The sequence below is a fragment of the Dipteris shenzhenensis genome, chromosome 13 (assembly GCF_047967505.1).
Source record: "Dipteris shenzhenensis isolate YYH24624 ecotype China chromosome 13, Dip_SZ_1.0, whole genome shotgun sequence".
Lineage (NCBI taxonomy): Eukaryota > Viridiplantae > Streptophyta > Polypodiopsida > Gleicheniales > Dipteridaceae > Dipteris > Dipteris shenzhenensis.
In genome coordinates, this window is record NC_141608.1 from 22,701,970 (window position 1) to 22,725,095 (window position 23,126).

Sequence of the window (23,126 nt, forward strand, 5' to 3'; positions counted from 1 at the left end):
CAGCTCCTAACCTATCACATATGCCATGCCCCATGTCCTGCGTCCTCTTTACTAGGGGGGGTAAAGCATGCCGTAATGAAACTTCATAATGGCTGAGCGAAGGATCATGAAGGACTATGCACTGAGTTCATTGCATATGGGATTAACCTCCTAGCCCCGATCTTAGCCAAGCTATTTAATGAAGTTGTTTGCTTGGGGTTCGCACGCACCTGGACCATCAACACTATCTCACCCATCCACAAGGTAGGGGATCCCATGAACCCAGAGAACTACAGGACCATTATGATTGGACATGTCATGTCCAAGATTTATGCATCAGTACTTGATTCCGAGGTCAGCAGATTTGTGGAGTGTCAAGGACTCAGAGCAGCGGGACAGGCCGGTTTCAGGCGGGATCAAGGGACCATGGACCATATTCTCGCACTCAGATGTATCATCAAGGAGGCGAGGGCACGAAAGTAGAGGGTTTACTGTTGCTTTGTGGATTTCCACAAGGCATTTGACACCGTTCCGAGAGCCCGCCTCATACGACGCCTTCAGGATTTGGGTTACGACCAGGAGATCGTTTGGGCTGTCATAGTACTTTATAAGCGAGTTTCAGGCAGAGTCCAGACAGGATCCGAATGGACAGACGAGATCATGAGCACTGTAGGGGTCAAACAAGGGTGCCCATTATCACCTACCTTGTTTGACCTCTACATTGACAAGCTCGAGATAGTGATGCAGACACAGGGTGGGGTAGGTTGCTCCCTCGCGGGCACGCTGATCCAGATATTACTTTACACAGATGACGTGGCTCTCTTGTCCTCCTCAGCAGAGGGGCTTCAGAGACACCTTGACGCACTACAGTCCTTCTGTGAGTCCCATGATTTGAAGGTCAACTTGGGTAAAACCAAGGTTATGATCTTCAATACATCTCGAGCCGTCATACGAGATGAGCATTTCACATTTGATGGGTCCCCTGTTGAGATAGTTTCATCATACACTTACCTTGGGGTTGTTTTTTCCGGACCCATCTTCACCATGAGACCCGCGATGCGTGCATGCTTGAGCAGAGGATATGCTTCATTGGCTAAGCTAGATAGATAGTGCTTCTGCTCTCACTTTCAGGATCCACGGACCAAAGGGTTGCTCTTTAACTCCTTGGTCCACCCAGCAGGGATGTATGGCAGTCCATGCTGGAGGCCAGACTTGTCAAATATAAAGTGGGCCAGGGTGGAGCGGCTACAAGTTCTCATGTTATCACGGATGATCCGTGGTAAGCCATCCGTTCCTCACCAGATCATTCAAGCGGAGTTTGGGTCACCCCCATTACAGCTAGATGTTGTGTTTTAGGTCATCACGTATTTGTACCGAGTCAGAGAGTATGGGGATTACACATCCAGACGTAGCAAGATACCATGGCTAGCATTATCCTCTTCTATGGCACTTGCAATAGGGGGGGACCAGAGGTGCTGGTATGCACGCACAGAGAGATGGTTTGCAGGGCTCGGCGGGCTCCACATGGATAGATTGCCTCCTTTCCAGTATAGCATGGATGCTCCTTTTTCTCCCCTCCTATCACATGAGGTCAACAAGGTTATCCGTGAGAATCTACTACAGCTACACACATTCCGGACCTGGTTGCTCCCGAGTGATCTTCTAGTGAAGCTGGGCTTCTATAGAGATCACTTCTTACATATCACAGCGGAGGGTTTTATTGATCCACTTGGATACACGCAGATTCACCTACCCCACTTGCTGAGGATCTCTCTTGGGCAGTTTCGAGTCTCTTCACACAGACTTCGTATTGAGAGCGGCATAGTGGAGCAGTTACCTAGGAAGAGGAGCATATGCACACTATGTGAGACGCAGGAGGTTGAGATGGAAGAGCATTCCATCTTCAGGTGTCCTGTCTACTATGAGATCCAAGGGCGTTTCTACTGCCTCTTCAGAGATAGTTATGGAGTTTTGGCCCGTTTCCTCTCCTACCCAGACTAGCGACGTTTGGCCGCTTTCATTCATGAGGTGCTCAGACACTGCGATAGGATACTCCAAGCACGGAGACAGGGGCAGACGACCTCGACTGATACTTCTCAGAGCTCTATCATGGAGTTCTTTCAGCCAGATCACATAGACCCCCACGAGGGGAGGCCTCGACATGACACGGTGCCCGACCGATGGGGGTCACAGTGGCCTTGGTCAGATGCAAAGCTACAACCAGGAGAGGTACCAGGACTGCACCCTTGGGGGGGCGATAGCGCTCTATTGTTGACCTCATGCCTCCTCTTCCACAACCCCATCCATCCGCATGTCCTATTGTTGTTGATGATGACGATGATGGTTATGATGATGTCGACGATGATGCTGAGATTGATATATATATAGCCGAGATATGACTATGTTGTACTTAGGAATTAGTACTGTCATTTTGCATTTTCTGCATTCTGCACTGGTATGGATGCTCGTTTAGTAGCTCCACTACCACAGCTCATTGTATCAGGTTTCTCGCAGTCTCATAGACCCATCGGTCTTTCGAAGACTTTAATAAACTTTCTTTCTTTCTTTCTTTCTCCTCCTCAACCTGCCCCTTTCCAAGCTCTCCCTTTCTACCTCTCCTACAGCAGGATTTTTGGGTCGGGCGGAGCTTCACTGTGTTCAAATCGGCCTCTTCACCTCGATTGACGAATGGATTCCCATTTAGCCAATCCTCTACCTCTTTCACCGGCCGCGAGACAAGTAATTTTGCTAAAGACGTGTTGCAGCAGCTCAAAAGGACATAGAGCTTAAAAGCTCTACTTCTCTCTTCGCCCACATCTTTGGGTCCCACCCTTCTAGGTTACAGGGCAGGGACTGGATGCTTGCATCTTTGCTGGGAGTCCGTGCACCACATCTCATGCCTTAGAGCTCAAACAAAGTCTGCAGAAGGAAAGGGCTTTGCTTCTGTATTTTTGTTGTGGGTTTTGGATCGTGTGAGAAGATTTCTCCAGTATAATTGACAAGCAAATATGAATTCTTATTCTAAACAGAAATACATTATCTAGTTTTGTGGGGCCTTTCTATGTAGAATCCTTAACATAGGATACGAGTGGCCTGAGACTGTTTGTTTGTTTATATTTAAAGAAATTGTTTCAACCATCTTCAATCTAAATTATATTTAAAGAAAATATATCAATCATCTTTAATCTAATTGTAGTGTATGCTTCAGTGGCACATGACAACATGCAACAATTTAATAATCTATTTGGTTCAACAATTTAATAATCTATTTGGTTATCTTTAGATAAGAGGTAGCACTGCCAAGTAATGCAAGATTCATAGAAGACTATAAATTACGTTTTGAGTTTGTTGTTCAATGTGCATAATGTTCGAGAGAGTCAAACATCCTTTGTTTGCAGTCTTTTGTCTGATCTTTAATTGTACGCACGGAAAATTTTCAGGGAGGAAAAATCTTATTAGGTGGAAAACGGCATAGTCTGGGGCGCACTTTCTATGAACCTACAATCCTCGGTGATGCCACTACAGAGATGCTAATATTCAGGTGTGTAGATGGGATGGGTGTTGTGGCTGCTAGTCATCTTGTGACTTTTTAATGGATTTCCATGCAAGTTTCTTTTGTTACTAGTCAGAAGTTAGAACGTTGGTGCAATTTTACCTTATTTTGTGCAGATCCTGGGAAATAAAGAAAAGATGCCAAACTGAAGACCAATGGGAAGATGAAGCCTTATTGGTCACACAAGGCTTTCCTTGTTCTTTAGTGAATCAGAGATCTAATGAGGAATAGATCAGATTCACCTCCAAGTGGACTTCTTGATCCTTACAAACCCGTTGTGGTTGTCTCCTCCTTTGATAAAGTGGTTTGTAAGGATCATGCAAGGAAAAATATGATTGTTAGTCACCATCAATCACGGACAAGGACAAAGGATGTCATTAATCGACCCTTAATCCTGCCAATCACAGGTTTTTGGAAATGCAGTTGCTACCCTCTTGGTGTGGTCGTGGAAGTTTAAAGAGATAGTAGACAGCTTGTATCAATTGCTTTCGAGCAGCAGGCCAGGATGCTATAAAAGTAGATTTCCTAGTCTGTACTTTGTAGACTTTCACTGAGGCGGCCAAAAAATGGTTTTTTTGTTGCTTAGTAGGTTTTAAGAATCCTTTCAATGTGTTTATTGCCTTTCCCTTCTGCCCAAGAATGGTGTTTCAGTGCCAATTTATGTGAGGTGCCAAGTAACAGAATTAGATGAATCACAATTAAGTAGACAATGCGAAGAACAATGGCCTGATTCTTGATGCAGATCAAATGGTGAAGAAAGTAAAAATAGTTGCTATCTATTTACACTAGGTACTCGAGTACCAAAGTCAAGTCAATCAAAGACATGGTGCACACAAGCGTGAGCTTAGTAGGTTCTGCATATCCTGCCAGTTGAACTTACCATGTCCAGCATATGCCGTCTTTACTGATTTGATAGGCAGCGGGGTAGCCAATGGGAAAATAGGCTGATGTTGAAAATTTTGACAATGGACGGGTATATGAAGATATTTCACAGATTGGCAGATGGCAAAATATTGGCCTGCTACTGTTGATGACAAGGAACATGAAAAGCCATAGCAAGGATGACGGAGGGGCATGGTGGTATCACAGTGTATGGATTGTGTATAAAACTGACACAGGATGGTGCAGCAAAATTCAAAGCTGAATAATGATTGAGGGTAGCTTCCACATGATGTGCTCCAACGCCTTCCTTGCCATATGGTATCACAGTGTACGGATTGTGTATAAAACTGACACAGGATGGTGCAGCAAAATTCAAAGCTGAATAATGATTGAGGGCCGCTTCCACACGATGTGCTCCAACGCCTTCCTTGCCATAGCCGACGGTTCTGTTCCATAAAGGTTGGAGCTGTCATAGGTGAGTTAAAGAATAAAGAAAGCTGAAAGCATGGAAGGATGCCTAAGGAAAAACTTTGATACCAATGTAAGGAAGAGCAGATCTAGAAGTGGAAATAGGGGGGATAGAAAAAAGAAAGTTTATTAATGTCTATGAAAGACCTTAGGGTCTATGAGACCGAAAAGATACCAGATACAATGAAACGCTAAGGGGTGCAGAACTAAAAAACGGCAAGGTAACAATGGGAGGCCAATGGTTGGCCGCCAGCTACCTATCCGGGTGCCCTGGGATTCTGTATGCTATCTGTGGGACCAAATCCACCGGTCGGCTGAGGATAGACAAGGTGACCTTAGCTGATAGTGGTCTGGACCAAGTGAGGGCTAGCGTCGTCGTCGAAGAAAATCAGTGATCAACATGTCTAGACGGTCTCCCTCCTAGACATGTTGATCAACATGTCTAGACGGTCTCCCTCCTCTGTACCCTCTGATAGGAAGCTCATCGTTTCACAACTGCCACCATCCCTCCTTTGGTCTGTCTCCCACATCAAAGAGTAGAGAGGAGAAATCTGCATCCTCAGTCATGCACTCCAACTCTCTGCTACATCTAGTCCCTTGCTGCCCTTGGCTTGGGTCCTCAGAGAAAAAGGACATGATTATCCTTTGACTGAGCTCTGACGGCCCCTCCTGTGCTCTCCTCTATGCTCCTATGAGCTGATCTCTCTGTCTTTGGGCTTCGAGGAGGAAACCAGTGAGTGGGCCAACTGCTGCTGAAAAGATAAGATGCCATCCATGGATCTATAGTACACAAGGCATATGAATGCAAATTGATCCTCTGTCTTGGTCTCCTGCATATCACATTAAGTGCAGATCTGTCTCTCATATGGGATGCCTCCTGCCTGCCTTGTCTCAACCTGTAACCTATGTGAAGATACTCTGAACTGTCCAATCAAGATCATTAATGCATGTGGGATATGAATCTGGGTGTAGCCCTCACGGTGATAGGACAAAATCTGTATCAAGTTTTTAAGCATTGTCTATAGCTGGGGGTAGGCACATACTTGTACACATCTAGGGTAGGTGTGGGCTTTTGGCATTTGTGAATTTTTATTTCACAAGCATGATGGACTGATGTATACCTTTTTGAGATAATAAAGTATGTTTTCCAGGGACTTCATGGGAAATGATGAAATGCAATGTGGTTGTACCAGACTTCCAAAGCAAGGGTGTCCAGTGTGTGGTTAAGCGAAATGTTTTTGGGGTCATGTAAAGTCAAGTCATGAAGGGTTTTTTAAATATTTTCCTGAGTCCCTTTTTTTTTCCCCCCCCCAAAAAAGAGACTTCTATTAAGTAAGAAAGAAACCCGCTAGAGCAAGCTCTGTGCGGAAATACACCATGCTAAGCATGTAATAAAAACACCTCAGAGGAATGAGGTAGAAAGAAACCAAGGCTGAGGCTGAAAATGCCATCTCAACCCTGTAGAAGTCTCAACAAAGAAGGGAGAGTCTCTCCAATCTTTGAGAAAAGTAACTCTCCTGGAGGAGGCTGCTTTCGTGAGTCAATTTGCACTTGCATGCTACAGGAATTTGATTCTTTTTATGTGTGTGTACGGGGTAGCTTTAATGTGTACGCTAATGTGTGTGGGAATTGTGTGACTAAAGGTGCAAAATGTGCATTTAATGTGACTTGGGTGAAATGTGTTGAGAGTGGTAAAATGTCATTGATGAGGTGGCAGATTAGACTGAGGTGGCTAGACTAATTAGGAAGACATCCTGCTCATGCAAAGGTGGCTACGTGATGGATGAAGGGATGCTTCTAGTCGACGAGCTGGACGTAGATGAAGGTGACAACTTGCAAAAGGAGATTGTGGCACCTAGAGGATGATCGCGCTAAAGGGAAGCTCTGGAGACAGCGGGGGGTCTGAGAAAGGTGACGAGAGCTTCTTGTGGCCATGGTGAGCAGGAGAGGCTCGTATTGGAGGTGAGGCTACTAGGCGGTGAGCAGAAGAGAGCTTGGTGACGGTAGAGGCGTCGTCACAGAAGAAGCGGGAGGACCTTGGAAGAGAAGGGAGCTTCATGAGCTCTGAGAACAAGGGTAGCCTTGCATTGGGTGGCGTGCGTGGGTTGAGGGCTAGAAAGAGCCGTACGGGCTTTGTACGGGCTGCAAAGGAGCTTTGTACGGGCTGATGCAGGGGATCGTGTACGGGAGGAGCCATTGAATGCCAGCTAATGCTGCTGATACAGCGACGTACAGATGGGCATTAAATTCTACGTACGGGCTGGTACAACATCTCAAGCGTGGGCTTGTACGGACTGCAGTACGAGTTTGTACGGGCCTTAATTGCTGATTGGTACGGGCTGGTAGTATGGTGCCTTGATTGCAGGCTGTACGGACACGTACGGGTCATTAAAGATGTCTTCTACGAGCTGTACGGAGGATGGTCATCATTAAATGCATGCTGTACGGACTACTGTGCATGGTTGTACGGGGTGTAAGTACCTGTTGTCATACGTATGATTGTACGGCTGCTTGTACGGTGAACGTACTTGCAGGTTTACAGATGATTTTTTTTTTTTTTTTCCGAAAAAACAGTGCTAATTATATTACTTCGAGAGCAAGATACAAAAGGTCAGCTTGTAGCTGACGGGCTGCGTTCACAAATCGGACACAGCCCTAAAAGGTAACAAAAAATAACTCTCTCACGGAGGGATAAGGCGAGTGTGAATGAATAGCCATCGGGGTGGTGAGTAGCGCCACCGAAGACCCTGCGAAGTCTGCTCGAAGAAGAGGCCCTGTGTGTCCCAAGCCCGGAGGAAGCGTCTCCGCTTCTCCCGGCCGGCCCGGGAATCTCCCTGAATCTGGTCCCACTGGCCTCTGAGGGTATGAATAATCTCGCTCCAAATATCCGTCATGATCTGGACAGTCGATAAGGAGGTGCCACCGAGGATATGCGCGCAACGCGAGGTCCAAATGTGCCACCCTGCGATGCTGCTAATAATCTCCCAGACAGGCTGCCTCTCCTGAACTCTTGTATCAGCCTCTGCTAGGTGCTGCGGGATACCCTCGAGCGGCCCCCACGTCCCCTGTGTGATAAGGAAAGTGGGGTCCTGCTGGCATGCCTCGAATAAGTGACGAAGACCAGGTGCGGTGCTGCACCAACAGAACGCTGCCCCAAGTGATCAAACCTAGCTCCGGTGCTGCGCGAGTAAGAATCCCAAAAGTCCACCTCCACACTTCCTGGGCGCGAGTGCAGCTCCACAGGGAGTGTTTTGGTGACTCCTCATCCTCATGGCAGATCTGACAGCATCCGTCCTGGCCTATCTGCCGCAACCAGCTCCCCACTGGAAGACCTTTGTGGGCAAGAAGCCACCGGAAGTAGGAGATCTTCCGTGGCCGCCAGGTCTCCCACAAGGCCTTCCAGAAGGCTTGCAACCAAGAATGATCGCAACGCGGTCAGACTCTGAGGGATTGGCCAAGTCAATATCGCAGCCACTTTCTTTGGATCCATTTCTACCTCCTCTGGAGTAATTATGAATCCTAAATATTCAAGCCTAACCATACACAGTATAGTTTTCTTTTTATTTATATAAAGATTGGCTTTTCTCAAAGTACTGAACACTATTCTTAAGTGTTCACGATGCTCAGTAATACTTTTACTAAACACTAGAATATCGTCAATAAAATGTACTACAAACTTTCCGATATATGGACGTAGTAAATCGTTCATAAGCATGACGAATGTAGTAGGAGCATTGGTAAGTCCAAAGGGCATTACCAAAAACTCATAATGACCAAACCTGCTTCTAAAAGCGGTTTTATGCACATCCTCGGCTCTAATCCGGATCTGATGATAGCCACACTTAAGATCTATCTTGCTGAAAATCACGGCTCCATGTAATGCATCTAGCAAATCATCAATCCGAGCCATCGGATACCTGGGCTTAGCAGTGATATTATTTAATGCTCTGTAATCTATACACAGAGGCGAAACGTATCATCCTTTTTCTTCTTTAATATCACTGGCGAAGCAAAAGGTGAGAAACTTGGTTGAATCTGCCCCAACTTGAGATATTCTTCCAGTTGTCTGCGCACCTCCACCTCTTCAGTAAAACTCATTCTATAGGGAGGTCTATTTACAGGTTCTGCTCCCAGAATCAGTTCAATCTTATGCTGAACATTCCGGTCAGGAGGTAACCCATAAGGTAGTTCATCCCTAAAACATTCAGAGAACTCCTCTGCTATAAGATTAGCCAGCTTGGCCATCTCACCACTTTGCGCAACATCAGTGCTAACCGAAGAATCATCAACCGGCTCTACCGATGATGTACAAAGGAATAAAAACTCTTCTTGAGCTTTTCGGATTTCCATCACGGAAACCAACAGTCCCTGAGGTACATCTTTTTCACCTCGCAAGACATAAAGCATATCATTCATCTTGAATTGATATACGTGCTTTTTCCAATCAATGGCTGGATTCTTTCTAGAATGCCACGCCATACTCAGGGCTATATCTGCATGAGCAAGCTTGGTCATTTCAAAATCAAGCTTCTCAGCATAGTCCTGAATACGAAGCTCCAACTAGGTAACCCTTTGGTTCCATACTAAAGTTGAACTTCCATCTGCCATCTTGACTGTATACGCATAGTCAGATGGGTTAGTCTTTAATTTCAGCCTCTTCACGAGCTTGGAGTTAATCACATTGTGCGTTGACGCCGAGTCAAACAACACAATGACATCATGATTGGCCACTTGCCCTTTCATCTTAACTAACTCCGTATCATTAAAGGCTGTATACCCCGTTGCTGCGGGCTTAGATAGGATGTTATCAGGTGCACTCGTTACTAGCTTAGCAACAGACACACATAACAAACAAAGTATTGACCTCTGAGAAGATCCCGCTAGCTGAATCTGCATCTCTTCCGCTCTGGGACTTCCCTCCATTTCCACGTCGCATTCTGAGACTACCATCTCAGCCATCCGACGATCCTTATTCCGTGGACAATCCTTCCACTGATGAGGCTGAAGACATCCAAAACACAAGCCTTCTCTCCTCGCTTTTTCTCTTTGCTCTGGGTTTAAGGGAGACTTCGACCAAGCCCGTGCTGCCGTTGGCGTTACTTTCCTCTTCACTCCAATGGTGGTACTTGATTTAGGAGTTTCAGCTGGTTTTGCTTGCTTGGCTTGACCACTCGGCTGAGAACCACTCCCTTAACTAATCCACTTCTTCTTAAACCCAGATTTCTTATGGTACCCATACTGGGTTCCGACCTGTGCAAACCCACTTGGCCTGCTGCCTTTGGCATCTTCATAGTTCAGGGCTATGGCTATTGCATCATCCAACGTGTTCGCATACTTAGCCCGAACTTCCATTTTAATCCGATCATTCAATCCAAATATGAAATCTTTCACTTGGATTGATTGAGGCAGGGGCTCATCAACCTTCATTACGCTCTCTCAAAACTTATCAGTGTATTCTGCCACTGACAAATTCCTCTGACGAAGGTTTCTATACTGATCCCAAGCTCGGGATGCCTCGTCAGGAGGTAAGAAGTGTTTCCTAAATTCTCTTTTAAACCCCTCCCAGGTAGTGGATGCTATACCATCTTTTTGTTGTTTAATCCGCCACCGATCCGCTGCCTCACTAAACATGTGGGTGGCCTCGTGGATCTTCTTGATATCATTTCTGATTTCACAAATGGTGAACGCCTCGTCCCATTTGTGTAACCAGGTCTCAATGACATCAGAACTACGGTCATTCATCCGACTAGAATACTTTTCCGGCCTGTAATTGGCAATATTAGGTACTTTAGCCTTCCTAGGCTCGACTATATGGACACTAGACTCCGGTTCCATTGGAGCCTTTCCTTTCTCATCTCGAGAAGGTATGGCAGACATACTGTGTATCACTCTTCTAAGTTTAGACTGCCTTGCATTTGCCTGTAACTGTTGCGCTAATAACTGCTGCAAGGCATCCTCAAGTAATGCAATCCTGCCAAATAAAGGTGTGAGCTACTGGGCGCGACACGTGCTGGGTCGGCCGGACTCCTGACTCACCAGGGTCCCTTCTGGAAGCCCCTTCTTCTGTTTCCATTCAGGTCAATGGGTGTTTTTTTTAATTTTAAAAACATTGCTAGAACACTGTATTTACAAACTGACACAATTCCCTATACTAGGGAATACCTACAATCCCAGATTCACCCTGACTAGGCATTCGACACAGGCATATATCCCAATCTTGCTTTTCCCTATACTAGGGAAATTCCTGCAAATCAACTCTGACTGAAGCACACAGGTACATACACAAGCATAACCTGTCCCGGCTATAGCATCGAACCTTCATACAGACTAATCACTTACGAGACCCTCTTCATGTAAGCGGAGCATCAACAAAGACTAATTTAAAAAAAAAAAAACAGAGTTATCGGAAGCTCCCTGGTTGATCGCTCCTGCTTCCTGATTTGAAGAGTCTACACTTCACGTAGTGCAGACGTCCCGAAGCCTGTAGCCTCCACATAATTGCCTGATCACAAATGATACGATCATTTGCAATGTCTTTACGTTCCTTCGTCGATGAAGTTTCGTAAAAATGAAGCAGATTTGAAACTCCACTTTCGTTTCGTCGATTTACGGGGCATATGCCCATCCACTTTTCGCATCGAAGGCCTCCCGTACCACAAGCCACTGCCCATGGTCAGCTTACCCCGCTAGTCCGTCGTTCGCTATCTGTATTCCGTCAACCTGCCTCACGGGAACCGTCCGCTCCAGCAACAGCTTAGAAGCCTGGAGGTTAACTGCTATGCAATATATTTGTTTGCGTAGGCCAGTTTGTAGGCCAGCGCTGATCAAACCTCACGAACAGTCCACGTAGGCCTTGTACCCGACCGCTTCAGATCACGCTATTGGTGAAGCGCATCATTCATGATACCAAATGAAACGATCCTTTCTCTGTATTTCGTCAAGTCAGCCCGTCGCATGGAGGTCACGAGCCCAACTCTTTTTTCTCCGTTTAGCGTCACGCGTAGCTCTCTGATCACACGCCCACGCTGTTCGTCGTCACACCTCTTCTCCATGAAGTAATCGTGGGATCACGTCCCATTCACAAGCTCCTTCTTCTGTTCGTCCAACTTGACGTTCTGATACCAACTGTCATATACTTTCTCTTTTTCCTATACTACATATCACGGGAGCAGCACCACGAGTATCCTCCCAGCCAACCTTGTTGAAGCGTGAGAGCTGACAGAGAAATCAGAATCCAAAAACATACGTAAAAACCCATTCTCTTCTCTCACTAACTCCAACAAGCCGCATCTCCCTAGATGGATCTAGATGCCACATGTCAATATCATAGGGCCTTCCTAATGCAACTTTTCACCCCTCACTTGGGATACTTTAATTTCAATTGCCCCTAGGCACATTTCTTGCATTAGGCCTTTAGCCTTAGATCCACCTAGTCTGGTGCTATCAGCCCTCACCCAGAACCTTGACATTAATTCCCTCCCGATCATTTACATGAAGCGCAAACAAATATATTACAAACATAGATCCTTTAAGGGAAATGTCCACTGATTCTTCTGAGGTCATGCTACCTGGGCTAGAGCGTAACATCTGAGGCACCACCTCTAGCGGAAGGGCAAAGAACTCCCCCTTTGTTGCGGAAATAGACCGTTCAACGTGAGGCATCTCTGGTGTCCCTCTCTACGAAGAGCTCTAGTTGAGGTCCCATTTCACCTGCTTGCTGGATACGGGCTCATATCCTTTAATACTTCGTTGTGTGCATGCCAACTTTCTTGCCCTCCACTCTAGTCCAAACCACCTTCGAAGGGGTGATCCAAGGGGTATGTGATTTATCAAGTTTTGGCTCTCGACTAGGTGGGGGGCGGCAGTTCCTACCCCTCGCCCTCCGATTGATGGTCCATGGGCCCTTGGGAGCAATTTCCTTCCTCAATAAGGCTTGTTGAGAAGAAGGTTGGTACCTTGTGTACGTGCATGGATTAGCATAATTTGAACAAAATCATGGTCGACTATTGCTTCTCGTTTGCACATGAATGACACCTTTGATAGTTTGAAAGGTGGCAGCAAGATGAAACTAAAGTTTGCATTGTCATTGTTATGTCTCCAAGTTTGTAGTCTTGCAAATGTCTATTTGTTCTTTTTAATTTGTTGAGAATGGATTACAGATATGGAGGCAACTTGTGTATGGTATTTCAAGTAATAAGTGAGAGAAGCGTTAACATTTTATGAATAAGCATGCAAAATCTCAACATATGGATTAAAATTAATTGAGTTTAATTGTTTTTTTTAACAATCGATTGAGTGAGTTTGCAACTTTAGAAATGCAAGTATTAGCCGTTGGATAAACTATTCTCTTCACATTTGTCGAGAAGAAAGTAGGAAGGGATGGTTTGTAAGCCACCATTGGTCTTTCTCGTCTTTCTTGTCCTTGATGGTTTGAATTGGACACCGATGATAGTTTTAAGAATGGGATCTTTTTCTGTATTTTACACAAAATAGGCTTTGTATCATGTTGTTACTAATTGGCTTCCTTATCTAATAGAGAGGAGGTTTTTGGACCTGTGGCCCCGCTAATACGATTTACAACTGAAGATGAGGCTATACGAATGGCTAATGACACGGTCTTTGGTAAGTCTCAAACACATGTATTTAATAAGGTCTCTATGGTTCGTCTTTATTTTTTGCAAGGTAATGTTTTCTTAAGAAAATGAATTTAAGACAAATTTTAGTCAGAGTAAATGGAGTATATCAATTTATGCCAAAACCGAGTACAACACTTGGATGAATGACATGTAGGTAAAGCTACTAGGAGATCTACATGGGATGGAAACTCTTTACAAAAGTGAAAACCATGGTGTGCATGTATGAACATAACGAGCAAATGTGTCTACAATGTTCTGCATCCATTATTGAATGTTACTGATTTTGTTGCTTTTTTTCTATTTGGGGGAAATTTCACCAAATGATGTGGCCACTTTGCTTCCGAATGTCAGGAAAAAAAGGCAGATATGGCTAAACACAGGTTTAAACGCACATAAAGACACTATGAATGTAGCCATGCACCGAACTAGTAATTCTGAGCAAGCCTTAGCTCTTTTATAACCAAATAACTCTGGTCAAGCTGATGAGTCATGGATCATTGACTCCGAAGGCTCCAGTCACTTCCCCGCATAATGAGTGGTTCTCTCACTTAGAGAAAAGTGACAATGAACATATAGAACTAGGAGACTCCAAGCTTCATCAAATCAAGGGTATTGGTAATGTACCAATACAAATGCTGAGTAAAGATATATGGGACATACATAAAATTTTGTATGTTCCAGGTTTGAAGAAAAACCTTCTGCGTGTTAGTGCCATTACTAAAAAGAACAAGAAGGTGGAATTTGATACGAAGGGGAATGTCTCATTCAAGACAAGGCTGATGATTTCAAATTCATTGCCATAGTCACCAATAAATGCATTTTAGGCATCTAAAATGTTTAGAAATGTTTTTGTATGAAGCATTTCTACGAAATAGGCAAAACTGGCTGCTTCTTGGCAAAAACCCACAATTGGGATTTTGGGGTCAAAATTAGGGTTTTTTGGTTAAAATTAGGTCTTAGGAGAGGAGCAAAAGTAGATGCGACCGACATATTGATTGAGGATCATTCATCTCCCTCTTTCTCTTAGGCAGGCACTTCATTCGATGATGACAATGTTGACTCTCGAGTGTGCTAACATTGGCCCTTGGACTAGGCCCTAGCAGATAGTTCGAGTGTAAATTGTACGCTGTACGCTGTAGCCAATTATCATTATATCACTTGTCATCATGCTTTATTCAGGGGTTATGACTTACTTACAAGCGACTTGCTGTTTTCAATATTGATGGTTTTCCTATCCACTTTACCTTTTTCATATTTTATATATAACATGTTAGGTTTCAATTGTTCAAAGTTCAACTTTAATCTTGAAAGTTGAGAGAGAGAGAGAGAGAGAGAGAGAGAGAGAGAGAGAGAGAGAGAGACTAACGTCCACAAGAGGCCTCGCGGGCCTATGGGACAAAGTACGGAATCAAGTAACTCATACAGACCACTATGGGGCAAAGGGCTCACTAAGGCCCTTGCTGAGTACCAAAATGCTATACTAGTACAAAATAGCAAAAAAGTAGCAAAATAGCATGAGAGTGACACGAAGATATCAAGTGTTCAGAGCTAGAGTCCCAAGTGCATGAACCGGCTCCACGTATCCAGGCTCCATGATGGCTCTCTGATGAGATACAAAGAGATCACGTATCTGCATCTGTTGGGATGTCTTCCGTGGTGGTGCTCGATCTTTGGATCCGATGGGCTATGTCAAGGGTGATGCCTCGCCTCGGTTGATCCCCCCTAAGGAGAGCTGAAATAGGTCAAACCTCGATTGTGTGTGCTCTGGTCGCCTGTCACGCCGTGTACTATCTCTATGTTCCTCGTTTGGCAGTGTTGTGTATGCTCCCTCCACTGATCCATAAATCTCTCATGTCGGCTAGCTCCTCCTCCTCTATCCCAGAGTGCCCTAGGGCCGAGTCAAATGCATAGAAATCCGTGACCTGTCGTGCGGTGGTCCCATCCTCCTGCTCTGTGATATGTCGTAGTAGTATCTCCTTGTGTCATCGCATCTCCATCAGGTAGAGCCCAATACAGACCTGGTCCTGGAAGTGGATCAGTCGTAAGAGTGGGCCAAAGCCGTACCCCTCCTGAAAGAGGCAGTGGTAACGCCCTCAGATCTCATAGTAGGCTGGGCAGACACACAGAAAGTGATCCTCTGTCTTGACCACCCCCATCATGCACAACTTGCAAGTCCGCTGCTCTCTGGGTATGCGTGCAGCTCTCCTTGTCTCGATCCTCAACTGATGGGATGAGACCCGCATCTGTCCGATGGCAATCCTCAATGTGTGTGAGACTCCTCTGTCCTCGAGATACTAAGGTCTGTGAACCCATCTTCCGATACTCTCAGAAAGTGTTCATAGTAGAGTTGGGTCTTGGTGGGGAACTCGTGGTTCCCCCCCCCCCCCAAGTGCGAGATGTGTGGAGCTAGAGGAGATCTAACTATATGATGCGGTTAATCTCATCTCATGGGATCGACTCGGGCGGTGTATCCATGCTATACTGAAATGGGGGAAGCCGATCCATCTGAATGCCGTGACTGGCGAACCATGCGGTGATGCGTGCAAACCATGCTGTACCTGCCCCACTCTCAGATAGTCGTATGGAGGACTCTAGTGCCAGGCTCGGAAGTCTCTCACGAGGTAGGTCCCAAACTCTGTGGAGGAAAGTCACCGTCTGAAAGATGGCATCAACTTGGAGAGGGGCCATGGCAAACTCTGCTTGTACTATTTGATGGGGGACCAAGGGCTTACTCCAAATCATCCTAAAGCCCATAATCACCTGTAGCCGCTCGAATCTCTTCCATTTTGCTGCTGAGATATCACACCCCCAAAACAGTGCTACATACATGGCGGTCGGCCTCACTAGAGTGTCGAAAAGACAACACTTCATCGGTGGATACTGGAAGAGCGCCTGGAAGCACTGTCGCTCTAGTCGGGCCAAGGCACCATGCCCTCGTGTGAGTCGTGCTCTGGTTGCATGGGTCATCGTGAAAACTGGCCCCGTGAAAATTGCACTGTATAAGAGGTGTTGAAGATCATGACCTTGGTCTTCCCAAGGTTAACTATCAGGTCTCTGTCTGTGCAGAACACCTCTAGGGCATCTAGATGGCTCTATAGTCCCTCTGCCAAAGATGACAGTAGGATTATGTCATCCGCATATAGTAGAATCTGTATCATCAAGTCTACTAGTGGTGCTTCGCCTCCTAGGCGGTCTATGAAAGATGTAATCTCATCGATGTAGAGCCCGAAGAGAGTTGGTGAGAGAGGGAATCCCTGCTTTACTTCGATCATGCTCTCAACCCAGTCTGATAGGCCTCCTGGGACACGAACTCTCCCTCTAACAAACTCGTATAGGCTCACCACTTCTCAAATCAAAATCTCTAGAATCTGCATAACCTATAGTCTCCTGATCATGCGGGATCGCGGGATAGTGTCGAAGGCCTTCCGAAATTCTACAAAGAAAGTGTAGACTTTATGGCATCTCGACCTCGCCTCCTCAATGATAGCCCTCAAGGTGAAGATGTGGTCTAGAGTGGAGTGCTGTCTCCGGAAGCCTGCTTGCCCTAGAGCACACTACCCATGTGCCTCTGTATGGCTACTGATCTCCCTCTCCAGTATCGATCCATAGGTCTTGGCTAGCATGTGGCCAATCATGAGAGTGCAATAGTTCCTAGTATCCATGGGGTCACCTGCCTTGTGTTTTAAAACTATCGTGGTAGTACTCCATGAGGGTGGGAAGCCGTGACATATGGCATGATTGAACATTTGTGCTAGTACCGAAGCCAAAATCTCCTATCCATGATCAAAATGCTCAGTCCGTAGTCCCTCATGGTCCTGTGCTCTCCAGTTATGAAGCCGGCTGAGTGCAGTCGGCACATTTTGTGCCATGAACAAGTGGCAAGTGGTGGGCCGGGGCATAGTGGACATATCAGGTGGTGCCTGCATCGGGACATCATAAAGAGAGCATGCATAAGTGTGCCAAACACCTGGGTTTGTGATGGGTATAGGTGGCTTCCCCTCCGATAGAAGCCCCCATCCAATGGTGGGATCCCCCCCCTCGAAATGAACTGATCACCTCATCCATTCTATGGATGAGGAAGGCCTTCTGGAGATTAACATCTTCTGGAGGCCTTGCTGGCCTATGAGACAAGGTACAATCAAAGAGTGACTCACACAAGCCACTGGGGCTGAGGAAAAGGGCTTGCTAGGGCCCCTTGCTAAGTGCTATACTGATAATCTCAAAACTCAAAACTCAAACTAGACTACTCAAAATACATAACTAGGTGCCATGGTAGCTCTCTCATGGGATGTGAAGATATATCATATATGTATCTATTGATTCTTCTCTCGCTCTGACAGGGGGCGTGGTCTCCTTAATCTCTACATCCGCCGGTGGGCCACAAGAGTGAGTCATGACACCTCGGCTCGAACGGTCCCCCTTGAGGAGAGCTAAGATAGGCTGGACCTCCCATGTGCGTGCCTTGGTCATCCTCTACGTCATGCGTAGAGCCCAGAGAGACGGCTGCCCACAATGACAGGGGTACATCTGGGAGTCTGAAGTAGGAGAGAAATGAAGAGGGATAGTGGAGTACAAGGCTCTGGAGGTGTAGCTGTCCTTTTCAAAACACACTTGAGACCACTCATATCTGTGGTACGGAGAGAGGAACATGCATGTCACATGTGGATACGAGTGTAGCTACTAGATGCCTGACCGATCTTCATTGCAGTGTGCTATTTCCCTCCACACACGTCATCATATGCCCATGATGTCACTACAGAGGGGCACAGCCTTTATGAGACGATACATGATGATATCATAGAGTTTTCCAGATAGGGAGACACCCTCCTTCTGGGGGATTTCAATGCAAGGACGAAGGATAGGCAAGTGAGCTTACTTGACTTCACATATGAGAGAGATCCCCACATGATGCCAGAGTTGGGATTCGGAGACTTTCTGCAGATACTTCACATGTGACAGCATATGGGTGACACTTGCTTGAGTTGGGAGTTGTCCATGACCTCATCATCTACAATGGCCTTCAAAGATGGCCATCCTATGAGGGATTTACATGCTTCCCACATGAAGGCAGGACTAGCATAGTGGACTACCTATTGGGCCCATTGGCTTTTGTCTCACGGAGACATGACCTCACAATACCCCCCCCTCACCCACTTGGAGCGGATCACTCATATCTGGCCTTCGATGTTCTTCCTACTACACCAGGCATAGGAAGAGTTCCTACCGCTACACGTACCCAGATCCACTTTGACCGTGCCCTTGATCCAGTGTATGTGTCACTTAGCAAGAGAGCGTCCGGCCTTATTGGAGGCTGATTTAGACCTCGCCCACGCCTCAGCCACCCTTGTCACAGTGATACAGGATGCTGCCACTAAATCCTTTCCTATGACCCGATCTTCACAGGTATGAGATGGGAAAATGCCTCAAAATCCCTGGTTTGATGATGAGTGCAGAGAGATGCGAGCCCACCTCACAGGGAGCGAGCCTTGGGTCAGTTGATGTCACATGAGGCACACAGGATCTTAGCGGGTTGACACGCCGCAAGACACGAGCCTTCCTCACACATAGGATGGATGAGATCATCAGATCATTTCGCGGAGGAGACCCAACCACTGGGTGGGGATTCCTCGCAGAGAGGAAGCCACCCATTCCCATCACTGATCCGGGCGTGTGGCACACTTATGCATGCTCCTTATATGATGTCCCGAGGCAGACACTGCCAGACATGTCCTCTATGCCTAGGCCCACAACCTGTCATCTATTCACTATGCAGAATGTGCAGGCTGCACTTCGCCGGCTCTACAACCGGAAAGCACCTTTGGACAGAGCACTTCGCACATGGGCAGGAGGTCCTAGCACCAATCCTTGCACATATGTTTAACCTTGCAGTTTGTCACGGCTTTCCACCAACATGGAGCACCACTACTATCATACCGATACACAAAGCAGGAGACCTCATGGACACCGGGAACTATCGCACCCTCATGATTGGCCACACATTGGCCAAGATCTATGGATCGGTACTAGAGAGAGAGATCAACAGTCATGCAGAGGCATGGGGCAGCGAGCACTAGGGCAGGCAGGATTCAGTGACAGTGCTCTCAACGGAAGTAGAACGGAAGAGAGAGAGAGAGAAACAGAGAGCCACATAAGTTTTTGGTGGGTGCAGAACACCCTAATCTTCTTTTTCATTCATTTATATATGTGTATGAGTATTGTACATAACCGGGGTAAAGGCACAGTGACCTTTAACCCCTACACGAAATAGGAAGGCAGAGGTGTGGAGGTCTCTTGATCAACTCTTCATGTTCTGTGACAAAGTAACATGGACAAAGAGTGATTACAAGAGCTTTGAGGAGGCAATTAAACATTTTGGAAAGTCAATGAAAGACGCGTGGACAGCCTGCAATATAACTCACTACATGGTAAGGTTATGTCTTTTTCTTTTACTTAAGTGTGATCCTCTTTTTTTTTATTACTTACTATGCATTCTTATGTCTTACAGCATATCATATACAACCACCTTCCCTATTTTGTCAAAAAGTATGGATGCCCAGCTATTTGGTCTACCCAAGGCATGGAGAAGTCTCACTACATGGCACGTAATGCATTTTTTAGACACACACAACACTATGGAGGGAGTCTGAAGGCGAATAGTCTGAAGGAAGTCTTCCAATGGTTTTACCGAGGCATACTACAGAGGCTGCATGCTAAAAGAAAAGTTGCTAGCTCCAAAATCAAGCTTGCTTTTCTTCTAGCCCAAAAGCAAAGACGAAGACAAGCTCTAGACAATTCAATTGCAGCAGAGAGACATAGACAATGGAGGGAATCGAAGATATTTAGAAACCATAAATGGACAAGTAAACATGAATAGGACTCATTTGTAACTTATTGGTGTTATGTCCACATGTTTTCAAACTCATTCAATAGAAATTTTTTTAGTGGAACAAGTGACTCTTGGTGTTATGCATGAAAAGTATTTCAATGTGAAACATATGATCTGAACTTAATACAATTTGTTTACAATTTCAATATATTGTTCATTTAATATTTAACGACACCACTCTATGTAAATGTACAAATCATTTCATCATCAACTTATTAATCATTTATACAAGATCATACCAGATATCAAAGACTTTATACAAATCAGTCAACCTCCCACTTAAAGGACAATGTGCCTTTAAGGGAGAACAACCAGTGAGCATACTATCCAATGCCCATCAATACATGACAATACTCAAACCGCTGACTAGGTAGAGTCTTCGTCAGCATATTTGCAGGGTTATCATCTGTATGAACCTTGACAAGCTCTATGCGCTTGTCCTCAATTACCTGCTTGATGAAATGGTACCTCACCTCAATGTGCATGTACTATGCATCCATATGAGCAAATCTGGCCCAAAAGAACATGCCAACTACAATGGCAATCCAAAATGCCAATAAGTGCCAAATGGCTCAAGCATAAACACCGTCCATGGGCATATGCATCAACAATATCTCATCCAAGAGAGCATATCACTATCAGTACATCAACTGCAATGTGTCAAAGCTGTCCCTCAGCATAAAATAGCATCCATGTGCAAAGCGTCCATAAAAAATAGCATCCCATAAGGCAATTAGGGCCTATCAGCGCATCCAATAAGGATTGCAATGCATCCAAATGGCCTATAAATCATCCACTGCAACCCAATGACACCACGAATGAGCACACATGGCTCAAACTACAACCAGAGTGATCTGCATAAGGTATGCTCAAGAAATCATGGTCCCACGGCAATGACCGCTATTGAAAATAGAACCTGGGATGCCTCAAAACATGGGCACCATTGCATAATCAGACTCAACAAGACAATCTGCAAATATCTCTCTTCTGTTGGAACTTCAAAATCCCAACCGATGAGTGAGAAATGGGAGTCAACACTTATCCACTGCCATGTGGCATAAATCTAAGGTTTCAAAACCTTAGAATGAAAAATGCATAACAGAGAGACGAAATCAAATACACAGAGATCTATAACTCTGAAAATACTCCACCGAATCGCGTAAGAACTGATAGGTAGGGGTTTTTTAGCGTCCAAAACGCAATGGCACAGATGGTTTTGGAAACCATGGTCCCAATCACTGGGTCCAACACACGGATTGAAAAACGTTTTTGGAAACTCAATTGTTTGTAAACTCCACCAGAGTGTGAATGATGAGCAACATAGAAGTTTTAGGACCTCCTGAGTCCACCGGAACTGACAGATCTGCAAATGGTTACTCCAAACTTGAGTTCCAACACCTGGGCAGAAAAACGTTGAAACTGACACAGTGAGTCAGAAATCCAACGAAATGATCCCAAATTCAAGAATGAAGGTATTTCCAAGCTCTTGAAGTGAAATGGACACCAAAAGCAGGCAATGGTTGCCTCTACAAGTCAATACGGAGTCTTTGTCGTCGAATGAAACAGGGAAAAGCTTAAAAAACGACTTTTTCTTTGAAAACACTCAACAGGCTCTCAAAACCACTTCGCAAAACCAAAGTGACTTTTCCAAAGATTCCTTCAAGGTCTCTGCACACTTAGATGCAAGTAAAATCATCCACAAAGCTTTCCACAGAGCTTCTCCTTCCTCCCACAGAGCTGCTGAGCTTCCAGGCATTCACGCACGCTCAGCTGGATCACGGGGGCTCTGATACCACTTGAGAGTGCTCTCCGAAAGAGAGAGAGAGAGAGAGAAATAGAGAGCCACACAAGTTTTTGGTGGGTGTAGAACACCCTAATCTTCTTTTTCATTCATTTATATATGTGTTTGAGTATTGTACATATCCGGGGTAAAGGCACAGTGAGCTTTAACCCCCACAATTCAGGAGGCAGCACTCTACTCTAGACCACATTTTCACTCTAAGGGCTATCATTGAGGAGGCAAGGTCCAGACATCAGAGACTCTACACATGCTTTGTAGACTTTCAAAAGGCCTTCAACATTGTTCCACGATCCCGCATGATCAGGAGACTACAGGAGATGCAGATCCCAGAGATGCTGATTTGGGGTGTAATGAGCTTATATGAGTCAGTCAGAGGCAGGGTCCGTGCCCCAGGCGGTCTATAGGATTGGTTCGAGAGCACCATTGGGGTGAAGCAGGGCTGCCCTCTCTCACCGAATCTCTTTGGACTCTACATTGATGAGATCACATCTTTCATAGATCGCCTAGGTGGCGAGGGCTCATTACTAGGGGATCTCCTCATACATATATTGTTATATGCTGATGATATAGTCCTTATATCCTCTTCAGCGGAGGGACTACAGAGAGATCTGGAGGCATTAGAGGTGTTTTGCACAGAGAGAGATCTGATGGTCAACCTTGGCAAAACTAAGGTTATGATCTTTAACACCTCACGAGTAGTGACTCATCCCTATTATGGTGAACTAGTGGAGATAGTGCAATCATACACATATTTGGGAGCAGTCTTCACAGGATCCATCTTCACGATGAAACATGCAGCCCAGGCATGGCTCACATGAGGGCGTAGTGCTTTGGCTAGACTAGAGCCGCAGTGTTTCCAGGCGCACTTTCAGGATTCACCAAAGAAGGGCTGGCTTTTCGATACACTAGTGCGGCCAACTG

The 23,126-nt window shown here is 45.6% G+C and overlaps 1 protein-coding gene across 1 annotated transcript in view; it reads left to right on the forward strand.

Annotated features, from left to right (window-relative positions):
• Positions 1–23,126, forward strand: part of ALDH5F1 (aldehyde dehydrogenase 5F1) — a 266,167-nt gene that overhangs the window by 182,275 nt on the left and 60,766 nt on the right. Inside the window, exons 16-17 of the mRNA XM_087383488.1 lie at positions 3,420–3,520; positions 13,419–13,504. Of these exons, the coding sequence (XP_087239614.1) occupies positions 3,420–3,520; positions 13,419–13,504 (187 nt within the window). The remainder of the gene's footprint in view (positions 1–3,419; positions 3,521–13,418; positions 13,505–23,126) is intronic.